At 42.4% G+C, this 14,851-nt stretch overlaps 1 protein-coding gene across 1 annotated transcript in view; it reads left to right on the forward strand.

The window, feature by feature from the left end:
• The window catches only part of GREB1L (growth regulation by estrogen in breast cancer 1 like), a 147,830-nt gene extending 134,015 nt beyond the window's left edge, over nt 1–13,815 (forward strand). The window contains 6 exon segments of the mRNA XM_021096163.1: nt 3,710–3,875; nt 4,796–5,023; nt 5,904–6,045; nt 7,559–7,759; nt 10,206–10,344; nt 11,068–13,815. Of these exon segments, the coding sequence (XP_020951822.1) occupies nt 3,710–3,875; nt 4,796–5,023; nt 5,904–6,045; nt 7,559–7,759; nt 10,206–10,344; nt 11,068–11,231 (1,040 nt within the window). The 3' untranslated portion in view covers nt 11,232–13,815.

Genomic DNA, 14,851 nt, shown 5'->3' on the forward strand with positions numbered 1-14,851 from the left:
TATTTGTCCTTTTGTGTCTAGCTGATTTCACTTAGCATAGTGTTCTGAAGGTTCATCTATGTTATGCATGTGTCGATCTCCTTCCTTATTTTTAATTGCCTTTTTAGGGCCATACCCACAGCATATGGAGGTTCCCAGGCTAGGGGTCTAATCGGAGCTGCAACTGCCAGCCTACACCACAGACACAGCAGTGCCAGATCCGAGCCACATCTGCAACCTACACCATAGCTCACAGCAACACCAGATTTTTGACCCACTGAGCTAAGCTAGGGATCGTGGTTCCTAGTTGGATTCGCTTCCACTGCCCCACGAAGGAACTCCAATTTCCTTCCTTTTTAAAGCTAAATAATATTCCATACACCACATTTTTGTTATCCATTCATCCACTGATGGACACTTGGCCTGCTCCTCACCTTTTGACTACTGTGAATAATGCTGCTATGAACATGGGTGTTCAAATCTCTTCAAAACTCTGCTTTCAGTTCTTCCGGTGATATCCCATAAGTAGAATTGCTTAATTACGTGGTAATTCCATTTTTAAATTTGAGGAATTGACATACTGTTTTTCATAATGGCTGTATCATTTTACCTACCTTCCAGCAATGCAGAATGGTTCCAGCTTCAACACATCTTCACCAATACTTGTTATTTTGAGATTTTGCTGTTTGTTGTTAGTAGCCATCTTAATGGGTGTGAAGTGGTATCTTCTTGTGATTTGATTTGCATTTCCCTAATGATTAGTGATGTTGATCATCTTTTCATTTGCTTGTCGGCCACTTGTATGTCTTCTTTGGACAAAGGTTTTTCGTTGTTGTTGACTTGTAGGAGGTTGTATATTCTAGATATTAACCTTCATCATACAAGATTTGTAAATATTTTCCCCCATTCCATAGGTTGCCTTTGCACTGTTGTGTTCTTTGCACAGAATTTTTAAACTTTTATGTGGTCCAGTCTGTTTTTTCTCTTGTTGCCTATGCTTGTGGTGTCATATCCAAGAAATCACTGCCAAAACTATCATCAAACTTCCTCCCATGTTTTAAGAGTTTTATACTTTTAGCTCTTTGATCCATTTTGATTTTTTATTTAGTATAAAGCAAGGCTCCAACTTCATTCTTTTGCATGTGGATATCCAGTTTTCCCAACACTACTTGTTGAAGAGACTATCCTTTATACATTGAATGGTCTTGGCACCTTTATCAAAAATCATTTGAGGAGTTCACGTCGTGGCGCAGTGGTTAACGAATCCGACTAGGAACCTTGAGGTTGCGGGTTCGGTCCCTGCCCTTGCTCAGTGGGTTAATGATCCGGCTTTGCCGTGAGCTGTGGTGTACGTTGCAGACGCAGCTCGGATCCTGTGTTACTGTGGCTCTGGCGTAGGCCAGTGGCTACAGCTCCAATTAGACCCCTAGCCTGGGAACCTCCATATGCCGCGGGAGCGGCCCAAAGAAATAGCAAAAAGACAAAAAAAAAAAAAAAAAAAAAAACATTTGACCATACATATATGCAAGGGTATATTTCTGGGCTCTGAATTTTTATTCCTTTGATCTATATTGTCTGTCTTTATGCTACTACCACAGTGTTTTGATTACTCTAGTTTCATAATCAGCCAGGTGTGAGAGTTCTAACTTTGTTGTTCTTTTTTTAGGATTGTTTTGGCTATTCAGAGTCCCTTGAGATTCCATATGAATTTAAAGATGGATTTTTCTATTTCTGAAAAAAAAACTGATATTTTGATAGGGGTTGCATTAAATATGTGGATTACTTTATGTGATACTAATGTCTTAATATTACATCTTCCAATCCATGAACATGGGATGACTCACCATTTGTGTCTTTAATTTTTTTTAGCAATGTTTTGTACTTAGTATACAAGTATTTTGCCTCCTTGGTTAAACATTTATTCCCAAGTAGTATATTCTTTTTGATGCTACTGGAAATGGAACTGCTTTCTTAATTTCCTTTTTAGATTGTTGTTAGTACACAGAAACATCTATTTTTATGAGTGTTCTTATATCTGCAATTTCACTGAATTCATTGTGTGTTAAGGTTTTCTACATGTAAGATCATGTCTGCAAACAGGTAATTTTACTTCCAACTTGGGTGACTTTTTATTTCATGTTCTTGTGTAACTGCTCTGGCTAGGATTTCCAGCACTATGTTAAATAGAAGTGGTAAAGGTAGGCATCGTCTTTTTTTTTTTTCTTTTTTCATTTTTGGTCACCCCAAGGCATATGGACCTCCCAGGCTAGGGATAAGATCCAAGTCAGTGTCAACCTAAGCCGTAGCTGTGGCAACACCTGATTCCTAACCCACTGTGCTGGGCCAGGGATTTTACCCACGTCTCAGCACTCCCAAGGTGCCACCGATCTTGCTGCACCACAGCAGGAGCTCCATTCTTGTCTTACTCTTGATCTCAAAGGAAAAGCTTTCAGCCTTTCACCACTGAGTGTAATTTTAGCGGTGGGCTTTTCATCTATGGCCTTTATTATGTTGCGAATGCCAACTGTTATATACAATGCTCTTGAAAGGCAGATTTCCTAAATCCTAGTATCGCCCTGATCTATGCAAACTGTTTTCCTGGTTCTTCCATAGACTTAATAGTTGGTTTTTTGGGGTTTTTTTTTTTCTCTTTAGCCTTTTCATTACCTTCTACATTTTGTTTCATTTTAGGGTGGCCCACTCATAAAACCTGGCTAATTCCTGATGATCATCTTAATAATTGCTAACACTCATTGAGTACTTACCATGTGCCAGGCACTGTCCTGAGCACCAAACAATACAATGAAGTAGACATTATCATCGCCTTCTTACAGGTGGGGAAGCCTAGGCACAGGGGAGTTAACTTGTTCACTGTCACACAGAAACTAGTGGAATCAGAATTCAAATCTAAGCAGCTTGGCTCCAGTCTTTTTTCTTACTATACTATATTCCTCTTTCACAAAAGCTGACCTAGGGAAAAGATACCAGTTTCCAGAATCTTCTTCAAAGACACTGCTGTCAATTTCCTAAAAGTATCTAAAGCCGGGGCCACAATAGTGGCATGCCCACTACTGCAGGCCCAGCTACCCCCACTGCAGGACATGCAAGTGGCTGCTTGTGAGACTACGAGGCTTTTATCATGGCTTTAAGGAACCAGTAATAAGTGTTTCTTCTCTGTGGTATCCTTTGTCCTACCAGGGAAACCAGGTCCTTGCAGTACTCCTCAAAGTGTAGTTTATGTATCACTTGCAAAGACATCTCTGGTTTCTGGCCCCTTATCAGATCTGCTAAAGTGAATCTCTGGTGGCAGGCTCTAGGAATCTGCCTTTTTTAAACCCCTATGGGGTTTGTCTTTTGTCTTTTTAGGGCCGCACCCGCAGTATATGCAGGTTCCCAGGCTAGGAGTCGAACTGCAGCTGTAGCCACCAGCCTACACCACAGCCACAGCAACGCCAGATCCTTAACCCACTCAGCAAGGCTAGGGATCAAACCTGTGTCCTCATGGATACTAGTCAGGTTCATTAACCACTGAGCCATGACAGGGACTCTGTGGATGATTCTTATCTACACTGATGTTTGAGCACCGCTGCTCTGAATATCTGGTTGACCCCCACCTGCACAGTCACCATGTGAACAGGCAAGCTTATGAAGAGGATGTAATAAGCTGTCTGCAGGGCCTCAGCCAAGCCGGAGCAAAGGATGTACAAGCCTAGGTTATGTTGTCTTCTAGGTGCTGCCAGGTTTCTCATTAAGGAGCTGTCATATCACAACCTGGAGCTGGAGAGGAACCGCTTGGAAGAGCTGGGCATTAAACGCCAGTGTGTCTGGCCTTTCATCGTTGTGATGGACGACTCGTGCGTCCTGTGGAACATCCACAGTGTTGAGGAGCAGAGCGGGTAATGGTCCCTCCTAAGCAGTTCTAGAGCGTGACACAATGCCATTAGGGAAGAAAATAAGAGAGGTGCTGCTTTCCAGAGCAGAACGGCTGCCCGTGAAACTACTCTCACTAGCACACTTTGTGGTGGCTTGGGAATTCTTTAGACATTCAGTATGCTGTTAAATTCTTGGACCATTTCTGCATCACAGCTTTGATTTGCTATTAAAGTCTGCTGAAAGACACTGTGGTTTATTTAGAAAGTTCACTGGCTTCTGAATCAGGAGACCTGCTTTTTTAGTCCCAAATGCTTCATAACTATCTGGATGAAAAGGAAGTTATTTCACCTCTGTCTCAATTCTATCACATGTAAAATTATGTCAAGGCCAAAATCAGTGTTCTCCTGGGGCAGTGGTGAGGGGATCCATGAGGACCATGCAATTATGCTAAACTGGACAAGTCCTCTGCAATAAATGGTCCCAAATGTTCACGTCCCCATGAAATACTGTGCCAGAGGGTCTCTAGCCTCTTCCAGCTCAGTATCGTGATTCTGTGCCCATTTCCCCTGTGGCTTTGAAGCCAGTGAGGTTTTCAGATAGTCCTTTATTCTCCCGTAATTACCAGTACTGGGAAGTATGCTCGTGCTTCTAAGCTCTGGCTACCCCCTTTGGTTACCCTGTTCATTACTCACTTTGAAATGGGCCGGATATCACGCTTTGCCTTTAAGTGATCAGCCCCAACCCCAGAAGGCAGCTTCCTTAGGTGAGCAGTGACAGGCAGCATGAAAGCTGGCTTGACATCCTTCTCCATTTCAGGCTAATAGGAAGTAAATCAGCTTATCGTATCCTTCACAGATACCAATGTGTGCGTGTTCTTCCTACGTGACCCTCTCTTCAGTAACACTGGTTTATCGCTCATATAAATTAACTCTACTTTTCACAGACAGCCCGTGGAAACAGGAGTTTCCAGTAAGAACGTGTCCTTGAAGAGTGTCTTGCAGCACATTGAAGCAACACCAAAAATCATCCACTACGCAATCCTGGGCATACAAAAGTGGAGCAGCAAACTGACTTCTCAGAGCCTCAAGTCCCCATTCTCTAGGTGCCACGTGCACGACTTCATTCTCCTCAACATAGACTTGACTCAGAATGTGCAGTATGACTTCAACAGGTAATCCTGGCACCAACTGTTTCTGCCCAGGCAGCCTCTGTAGTGTTTATGCTCCTGTCTCTGTGTCTTTGAGAGACTGAGGCTCTCTTTATATGGACAGAGAAAGGGGGATCACAAGCCCCAAAAAGTACCCCTTCATCACCCTTCAAACTGACCCAGACCCTTAAGAATAGATGCTGCAATGTCACATGCTTAGGAAAACAAATCTCGGCCATCTCATTATTCCACAAGAACTGAAACACAGAAAATACTGTGATACCAACATATGTCAGTGTGGACCCATAAATCCATTCAAGATTAACCTTTCATCTACCCTCAGAACTCAAAAGGTAATTACTTCCTCAAATGTTAGCAAGACCCTGAGATCTGGATCCTGTAGGGAAAGCCCAGCTAGCCATGGCCGTGCCTCCTGAATAAATTATGTCCACATTCTGGAAAGTCTGAAATGGCCATAAAGTCCCTCTTATGTCAACCCCCACCCCCATAGCTATTAGGATATTCTGTAGTTAATTCACTTCTGTGTTTTAAATTTGGCCGATACTTCACCGGTTCACAGCCAGGATTTTAAAACTGGGGGCAGCTCTCCACTTCTGTCCCACAATAGTGCACAGAATGTGCTGTCCAGCTTCAGTTCAGGAACACCTGAGGCACTGCAGAACGTCCGGGACCTGTCACCTCACCTTCCCCTTCCTGAGTGGCTGGAAGACCCAAATCAGGAGGTTCAAAGGCCAGTGTTAGGACAGCCGGCTCCACGAGGGGAAATGGCTGCTTCTGCTTGAGGCTGTATCCTGACTTCTGCCACACATTTCCCTGTGTGTAATCATCATGCTTGAGATGTGACAGGTAGTCAAGACAACCTATCTTTGTGATTATAATTTAGGTATTTCTGTGAAGATGTTGACTTTAACCTGAGAACAAACAGTAGTGGCCTGCTCATCTGCCGCTTTAATAACTTCAGTCTCATGAAGAAGCAAGTTCAGGTTGGAGGGCAAAGGGACTTTATCATTAAACCAAAGATCATGGTAAGTTTCCAAGCTTGAGTCTACTATTGAAAATAAGACAATGGGAGTTCCCGTCGGGGCTCAGTGGTTAACGAATCCAACTGAGGTTGCGGGTTTGATCCCTGGCCTTGCAGCTCGGATCCCGCATTGTTGTGGCTCTGGCGTAGGCCGGCAGCTACAGCTCAGATTCGACCCCTAGCCTGGGAACCTCCATGTGCCGCGGGAGTGGCCCAAGAAATGGCAAAAAGACAAAATAAATAAATAAATAAATAAAAATTTTTTAAAAAGACAAAATAAATAAATAAATAAATAAAATAAACCAAAATTGAAAAAAAAAAAAAAGAAAAGAAAATAAGACAATGATCTCATTAGTATCTTCATTATTAGGTACTGGCATTAAGCACTTGCCACTTGTAGTAGTTTCCCTTACTTTGGACTCAGATAGAGCCAAACATCAATTTTGGATTTTTTTGTTTTGTTTTTGGCTGCACCCACAGCATGTGTAAGTTCCCGGGCCAGAAACTTGCACCACAGCAGCAACCCAAGCCACTGCAATGAGCACACCCAATCCTTAACCCACTGCACCACAAGAGAACTCCCAAACCTGGATTTTGAAAACTTAAGAAAATTACCTTTCTTTAGACTTAAGGCTTAACTCCATCAAGGGGCATTCAACATTCTTGAACTGGCAAAGTTAACACTTGTACATTCGTCATGTAACACATCAGAGAAATACAAATCAAGACGCTCATGTGGTCTTTTGCCAGTTTTTTGGTTTTTTTTTTTTGCAGATCAAAACCTGTTAAGGGTTAATTCCATGGGCCTACCCTCTTCTGTTTAAGATATTCACTGGTATCTAATCATTTAAAGCAATCATTCTGAGCTCCCCAGTGGAGCTTAGAAACCTCTCTGCTATGTTGTCTTTTTTGGGGGGGTGGTGGTTGGGGATGGGATAGGATTTAACCCATCCACATCCAGCTGAGCTGCAAGAGGCTTCCTCTTGGCCCTCACAGTGTACCTGCTAAATGCACTTTCAAAGCCACCTACTTCGCATTTGCTTCTGCCCTTGATGTGCCCAGGTGATGTTACATCCAACTGCACTATTTCCAAGGGAAGAAAATTTTGGGAGTTCCTGTCATGGCACAGCGGAAACAAATCTAAGAACCATGAGGTTACGGGTTCGATCCTGGCCTTGCTCAGTGGGTCGGGGGATCCAGCATTGCCTTGAGCTGTGGTGTAGGATGCAGATGCGGCTTGGATCTGGCATTGCTGTGGCTGGGGTGTAGGCCGGCAGCTGTAGCTCCAATTGGACCCTAGCCTGGGAACCTCCATATGCCACGCACGGGTGTGGTCCTAAAAAGACAAAAGAAAAAAAATTTCAGAACCCAAGAATGACAGGCTTACATTTGAGCCCAACACCTGTCACTGTGCTACTGCCATTCTTTGGGACTGTTGGGATGCAATGCAGTGTTTCCTTGCCAGTTTCACACAGAGACCAACACGTTGCCCATGACCATCTTGGTTCTGATTTCAGGTGTCAGAGAGCCTAGCACCTATCTTGCCCCTGCAGTATGTCTGTGCTCCAGACAGCGAACACACGCTACTGGCAGCCCCTGCACAGTTTCTCCTGGAGAAGTTCCTTCAGCATGCCTCGTACAAACTCTTCCCCAAAGCCATCCAGAACTTCAGGAGTCCCGTGTTGGCCATCGACTGCTACCTTAACATTGGGCCTGAGGTAAAGAAGGGGCTGGTGCTGTGCCTGACCTGTTCCATCCAGTTCTTTCCCATTTTGGATCCCGTTTGAAAGCCTAAGTGGAAGACAGACAAGGAGCAGAGTACACATTGGGGGTGATGGCACCCCCCATACACACCTATTTCCCTCCCCGGCCATAAGCCCATGGACCCTGCAAGCTAGCTTAGGTCAGCTGCCCTGAGACGCCCACCTGGGTGACCTGAGGCAGAAATGGTTACTTGCTTCTCCCTCATGACATGAAGCAGACAGACCACAATTGCGTGACATTTCTCTGTGAGACCGAGTTCTTCAGAGGCACCAGGGCTCTAGGCACTGTTTTAGGGGATGAGAGGAGCTCAGTGACTGCTGAACAATTCAGGGGATCATGGGAGACCTTTTAGCTCCCACTCCTGAACTTTCTGCTTTTCTATTGTTTCTTTTTTTTTTTTTCTTTTTGCCTATTCTAGGGGCGCTCCCACAGCATATGGAGGTTCCCAGGCTAGGGGTCCAGTCGGAGCTGTAGCCACTGGCCTACGCCAGAGCCACAGCAACACGGGATCCGAGCTGCGTCTGCGACCTACACCACAGCTCACGGCAATGCCGGATCATTAACCCACTGAGCAAGGCCAGGGATCAAACCCGCAAGCTTATGGTTCCTAGTTGGATTCGTTAACCACTGAGCCACAATGGGAACTCCGTGTCTTTTTAGGGCCGCACCTATGGCATATGGAGGTTCCCAGGCTAGGGGTCCAATCAGAGCTCCAGCTGCCAGCCTACACCACAGCCACAGCAATACCAGATCCTTAACCCACTGAGCGAGGCCAGGGATCAAACCTGCAACCTCATGGTTCCTAATTGGATTCATTTCTGCTGCGCTACGATGGGAACTCCCTCATTTATTTTTCATTCTTTCCCCACTCTCCTCTGTCTCAAGTTCTCTATCAGTTTTTTCATTTGCCACTTGTACCTTTAGGCTTCTGACCACTGATGACCTTCAAGACTTTAAGAACTTCTTCCACTAGGCTTCCCCATAGGATTATTTTAAATTTTTTCTTCTGTTTTACCCTATTCATTAACATATCTTCCTCAAAGAATTAAAATAGAGGATACACAGAAAGAAAGCAAAGGAGTTCCTGTTGTGGCTCAGCAGTAACGAACCCTGGCCTCGTTCAGTGGGTCAATGATCCAGTGTAGCCAGCAGCTACAGTTCTGATTCAACACCTACCCTGGGAACTTTCATGTGCTGCAGGTGAAACCCTAAAAAGAAAAAGAAAATCACTTGCAATGGAAACATAACATTTTTATCACTGTTTCCTTCCAGGCTTTTTTTTTTTTAGGTATATGTTGACAAACACAACCTCCTAAGACTAAAATCCAACTGTATTCAATTTTCAAAACTCGTTTTTAAAATTGAACAGTGTAAACATTTTACATTCTCAATCTTACAATATCTCAGTAATCTGCACAGCAGGTTGGACAGTGAATTGCAATTTTAGGAGCAGAAGGAACCTTAAAAACCATCAGATGTAAAAACGCACTTTGGGACAGACATCCACGTAAGTTATACGTGTCTGACTCAGGTCTCCCAAGGCTGTCACTCCAGAATCCAGGGCTGCAGATGTCTGACAACACAGTCTCCAGACCACTGCTACTAACAGCACCTACACTCATTATGCACCTACTAAGTGGTTTCTATTCATTTTATTCACAAAACAGTCCTATGGACAGGTACTGCTATTACCTCTACAGAGACTTGTTCGGTGTCCTCTAAAATAGAGGAACCATATTTGAACATGAACAGTCTGGCGCACACAGTAAGCCACTGCACCATTCTCAAAGTCTAACTATCCTACACTTACTTAGCTGCAGTTTTTGTGAAGTTATCTTTTGTACACACAAACCACATAGAGCTAAAAATTTACATCCATGTACTACTGTGAAGCTTCTACCCAACTAAAAATTTACATATATCTAAATGAAACACTTACTAAAAAATTTTAATCTCATCAATTAGGTGATCTGAAAATTTAATCTTTCCTAAGTATGACTTTTTGTGGAAGGTAGTTTTTAAACTTTTTCATCTTATAAAGACTATTAGGGAGTTCTCTTTATGACACAGCAGAAACAAATCCAACTAGGATCCATGAAGATGTGGGTTCAATCCCTGGCCTCACTTAGTGGATCAGGTATCAGGGAGCTACTGTGAGCTGTGGTGTAGGTCACAGAAGTGGCTCGGATCCTGTGTTCCTGTGGCTGTGGTGTAGGCCGGCAACTGTAGCTCCTATTAGACCCCTAGCCTGGGAACCTCCATATGCCACAGACACAGCCTGGGGAAAAAAAAGTGTCTCCTTTACCTGACCCTGAAATGAACAATTACTCATTCAGCTAAAGATGCAAAAGTTTCACTTGCTTTTGAAATGCTTGTGCTATTTCTGCTTGCTGATTCCAGGTGGCCATATGCTACGTCAGCTCCCGACCCCACTCCAGCAATGTCAACTGTGAAGGGGTGTGTTTCAGTGGACTCCTCTTGTACCTCTGTGACTCTTTTGTAGGTGCTGATCTTCTTAAGAAATTTAAGTTTCTAAAAGGTAAATCAAATTTAGTATCTTGCTTGTGAATGCTATCAGTTCCCACTGCACAAAATACAGAGGTGAAAGATAAAAAAGAACACTTTAACAATCATTTTGCCCGTAAACTGTATACTTTGCTTTAAACCAGGGCCACTGATTAGTTTGTTTTGTTTTAAACAGGGGAGTTAGACTAAATGCAGATTAAGACAGTCAGATTGGAGTTCCCTTCGTGGCTCAGTGATTAACGAACCCGACTAGGAAGTATGAGGATGCAGGTTCTCTCCCTGGCCTCGCTCAGTGGGTTAAGGATCCAGTGTTGCTGTGAGCTGTGCTGTAGGTTGCAGACGCAGCTTGGATCCCACATGGGATCTAGCATAGAGTGGTAGAAGCAGAGGATGCTGCTAAATATCCTAAAACAAAACAGCCCCCACAATATTATCTAGTCTGCAGTGCTGAGGTTGAGAGCCCCTGCTCCAGAGGGACACAGGAGATGTTATGACATGGGTTTTAAGAGTGGTCACCACAAGGGAAGGGAGGATGCTGTTGGGAGGTTTGTCACTTTACGCTCTTTTAAACTTCTGAATTTGTAACAATACTGTTTATTGAAAATAATAATTCTGATTGGTTACTTTATGTCGGCTGTCACATCTTGGTTTAGGCGATATAATCAGAGGGAGATAGTAAGACTCTGTATCACTTCAATCCCTGAGCATAAGACACATTTCTGCTCTTCTCCTGAAGGTGCTACCCTCTGTGTCATCTGCCAAGACAGAAGTTCCTTACGCCAAACAATTGTCCGCTTAGAGCTGGAGGATGAGTGGCAGTTCCGCCTCCGGGACGAGTTTCAAACCGCTAACAGCAATGACGACAAGCCCCTCTACTTTCTTACTGGACGTCACGTATGAGCTTTTGAAGAGACCAAAACTAGCAAAGGGATGCCTAGGTGGGGTGGGGCACAATTATTTGAGATTTTTTTTCCTTTAAAGTACAATCACTGTGGAGCAAAGTGCAACATATTTGTCTATTCTCCAAAGAACCCCTCACATCTGACCCAGGTCTTTGGGGGCATCACTCTCCTTCAGTTCCAATTTCAGGACCTTAAATTCAGGTTAACTCCACCCAGGTAGTTATGCAATTATGTAAGCCAGGGTCTGCCCATGGGAGCCTGAGGAGATGCTTTGGAGAAACAACATGGAGTCTGAATTATTTTTTCTACTACGCTAGGTTGGGGGAAACTGACTCGGCATTAGCCAGCCTGAATGTGTTACATGAGACTCACGCCGTTGGTGTGGATTCATTGAAGATTAACGTTTGAGGCCAGAACCCTCAGTTTCTCTTCAGATCTGTACTTTGGTACAGTATTACTCAGGGGTCTGAAAATGATAGAATGTAGAAGATACTTGTATTTAAAAAAAAAAAAAAAAGAAGTAGCTTTGTCTTTCTCTGTGCAGTGTTAGTTTTAAGATTTATAATCTTATATGTATTGAAACGTTTGGCAAAATTTCCACAGGAGTAAAAAGTTTACTATTTAAACTGAACAAATTAGTAAATGCAGAGCAGGCATTATGTGTATTTATGCAGCTTCTCTTGGCTGAAGTTCTTTTGCTTTATCCATTCTTTAAAAACATTTCCAGTCTCTTAAGCACACCAAATCTATGAGAATAGGGAACAGGGATTAATCTTGTACATGGAGAACCTGACTCGGTAGATGAGCCAATTAAGCAGCTTTCAGCAGTCACCCACATCCAACCTGTTTGGTTGGAATTAAGCAGTGGGCACCAGCAGAGCTAAGTGGCAGGCAGGCTAAGGATTTGTGTGGAGTGGAACTAGTGTATTTCCTTTCCAAGACTAAAGCAACCTTTCCTTTAAAAGATACACTGAATGAACATTAGCTGCCTTATACTGATAATACCATAGAAATTGCTGAATGGGAAACAGAGCCATAGAAAGAGAGAGGCTGTTTTACTTAATCCTACCAGTGACGTAGGATTGACTCATTAAAATCAGCAGGGGGTATTTGTTTAGTATCAACAGTAGGAGGCATAAGTTTCTACACATTTCTTAGCTCATTATTTTAATCAAAAACATTTTTTTAAAAATTCTAGAACAAAGTAAGTCTATTGGAAGTTTACTCTAAATTACTCCAATTCTCATCACTAAATAATCTTGACATTTTTCTCACTAGCCCATTTTATCCCCACTTAAAATGGCCCTTTTTACTTGAATCTTATTTGTGGCCCAAACTACTGAGAGGGGCCTACTAAGCCCGTGTTTACTTAGAACAAATAGTATTAATTGACCAGCTTTATTAGTTTGTGATAAGGAAGCGTTTACAGCTAGTGAAAGATGGAATGTACTAATCTGAAGATGGTTTCAGATCTCTTGATTTTAATCTAACTATTCATGATGCTTTATATGTATCTTGAACAATTCCTTTAAACCCCATTTTTAATTGACTTTCAGAGAGGACCTGCTTTCTATATGCTTTAAAAATACTCCTTAATTTTAAGTACAACAGAATTTCTGGCAAAGAGGTATGTTCTGAAGCAGGCGAATTTAGATAAGAATGTATTTCAGTTGTTCCTGTTTATTGAAAAGGCCCAATACAGATAATATCAAGAAACCCACCATCTGTGCAATGTTTACTATATAGGGCAAAAGAAAAAAAAATGCTTGAAATAATCTTAAAACAGTTGTACCTGAGGCAGATGGCTTTTCAGGGTTTCTTCTGGCTTTATGACGTCACAGTCTAAGGAAAAACAAATTTTTTTAAAGTAGTTACTTTAGCTACAGGGAGTCCATATTAGGTAAGGAAAAGATAAAGTGATTATGATCTCTTAAATACTATTTAACTCTGAGGAAGAGAAATGCCAGAATAAAGCCCAGAGATCATCCCACAAATGGTGGAGAATTCAAATTGACCTGCCTATTCTTTTCAATGTCTATCTTACCAAGGTTTGGGTCTTTTAAAACCAGCAGTTTAAAATCATCAGTATAACTCTTTTAAAGAATGTTAGGTCCTTCTCCTTTAAGGATAAAATTGCACAAGCACAGGACACCATGCTTAGTACTTCATACCCTGGCGTGTTCCACTTCGAGCCTTGCCATCCCGGAGAATACTGTGGTGTGAATGTGCTCACTAGGCCTGCATAATAATTGACCTGGAGACCTGTTGAACCTGGCCATGATACGACAGTTCACACAGGTCAATACTGAATGTAAACTAAAATTACAATGAGAATTGTTGTATTCGATTTTTTTGGCTGTAATTTATGCAATTGCTTTTTTGTGATTTTTAGAAAAGGAGGCACCTGTATTACTTTATTACTGTAAAATTTTCTTAACCAAAATTTGGTGAATTTCACTAGCCAGTCTACCTCACATTTTGTTTATGATTCTAAATTGTCTTAAGTTGTGTCTACAGTGTGTTCTTGTCCTTTCATTTGATTTCATGAATGTATTAAAATTCTCTCCCATCCTCCAAAAAAAGAAAGTTTGTTTTAAGTTTCTGGTATGTTCAAAAATGGAATGAGCTCCCAAGTCTGGCACTGTCCAAGAAAGGCTGGAAGTCCACTTGTCAGAGGTTGGATGACTCTAAGATTGTACTATTCTAGCCTAACAGTCCAAGAAAGGGCTAAATAAATCTCTAGCTTATACACAAAGACACGTATAAAGTATCCACACACTACACCCACTTGTGGAGTGCCACATAATTACAGACAAGAGATCCAGAAATGATCATTAAAGAAACATACTCATGGTACATCCCCAATATTTTATAGATGGCAACTACACTCACCCTGGTGTCCCAAAAGGCAAAACTTTGGGATGGTAGAAATGTGTAGTATTACATAAGGTGTTACTCTCCAATTTCCTTTTTTTTTTTTGGCCTCGCCTGCAGCATACATAAGTTTCCAGGCCTGTACCACAGCAGTGACAATGCCAATCTTTAACCCACTGAGCCATGAAGGAACCCTTCCAACTTATTTTACCAACTTTTGAGAATAAATTATTTCCCCCCCCCCCGCAAAATGCTTTTGAGTTCTATCATATCAAGAGTGCTAAAATAGTTGTTTTTCTCATGGCACAGCAGGTTAAGGACCTGGCATTGTCTCTGAAGCGGCTCAGGTTGCTCAGGGTTTTGTTCCCTGGCCTGGGAACTTCCACATGCCATGAGCATGGCCAAAATAAAAAAGTGCTAAAATAATAGACTTTGATATAGAACCATAAAAACATTCTTCAGGGCCAAAGGCCCCTGGCTGATGCGTTAGGAGGGGCAACAAATTTTAAGTATGATGACAGATTCAGTAGCAAGGAGAAACTGCAGGTGTTCCAGTGCATACTCCAAAGCAGCTGCCTTAGAAAGACTGCTAACTATGAAACTCTGACTGCTATACCTTCATATTCAACCACGAACAGGTGAACAACATCCAAAGAACATTCTTCAGGCTTGTCCTCAGTCGTGGAAACTGGCCCTTAAACTCCCTCTAGGTCTAAGAATACTGATAAAACAATGAAACCCTGT

The sequence above is a fragment of the Sus scrofa genome, chromosome 6 (genome assembly GCF_000003025.6).
Source record: "Sus scrofa isolate TJ Tabasco breed Duroc chromosome 6, Sscrofa11.1, whole genome shotgun sequence".
NCBI classification, from domain to species: domain Eukaryota; kingdom Metazoa; phylum Chordata; class Mammalia; order Artiodactyla; family Suidae; genus Sus; species Sus scrofa.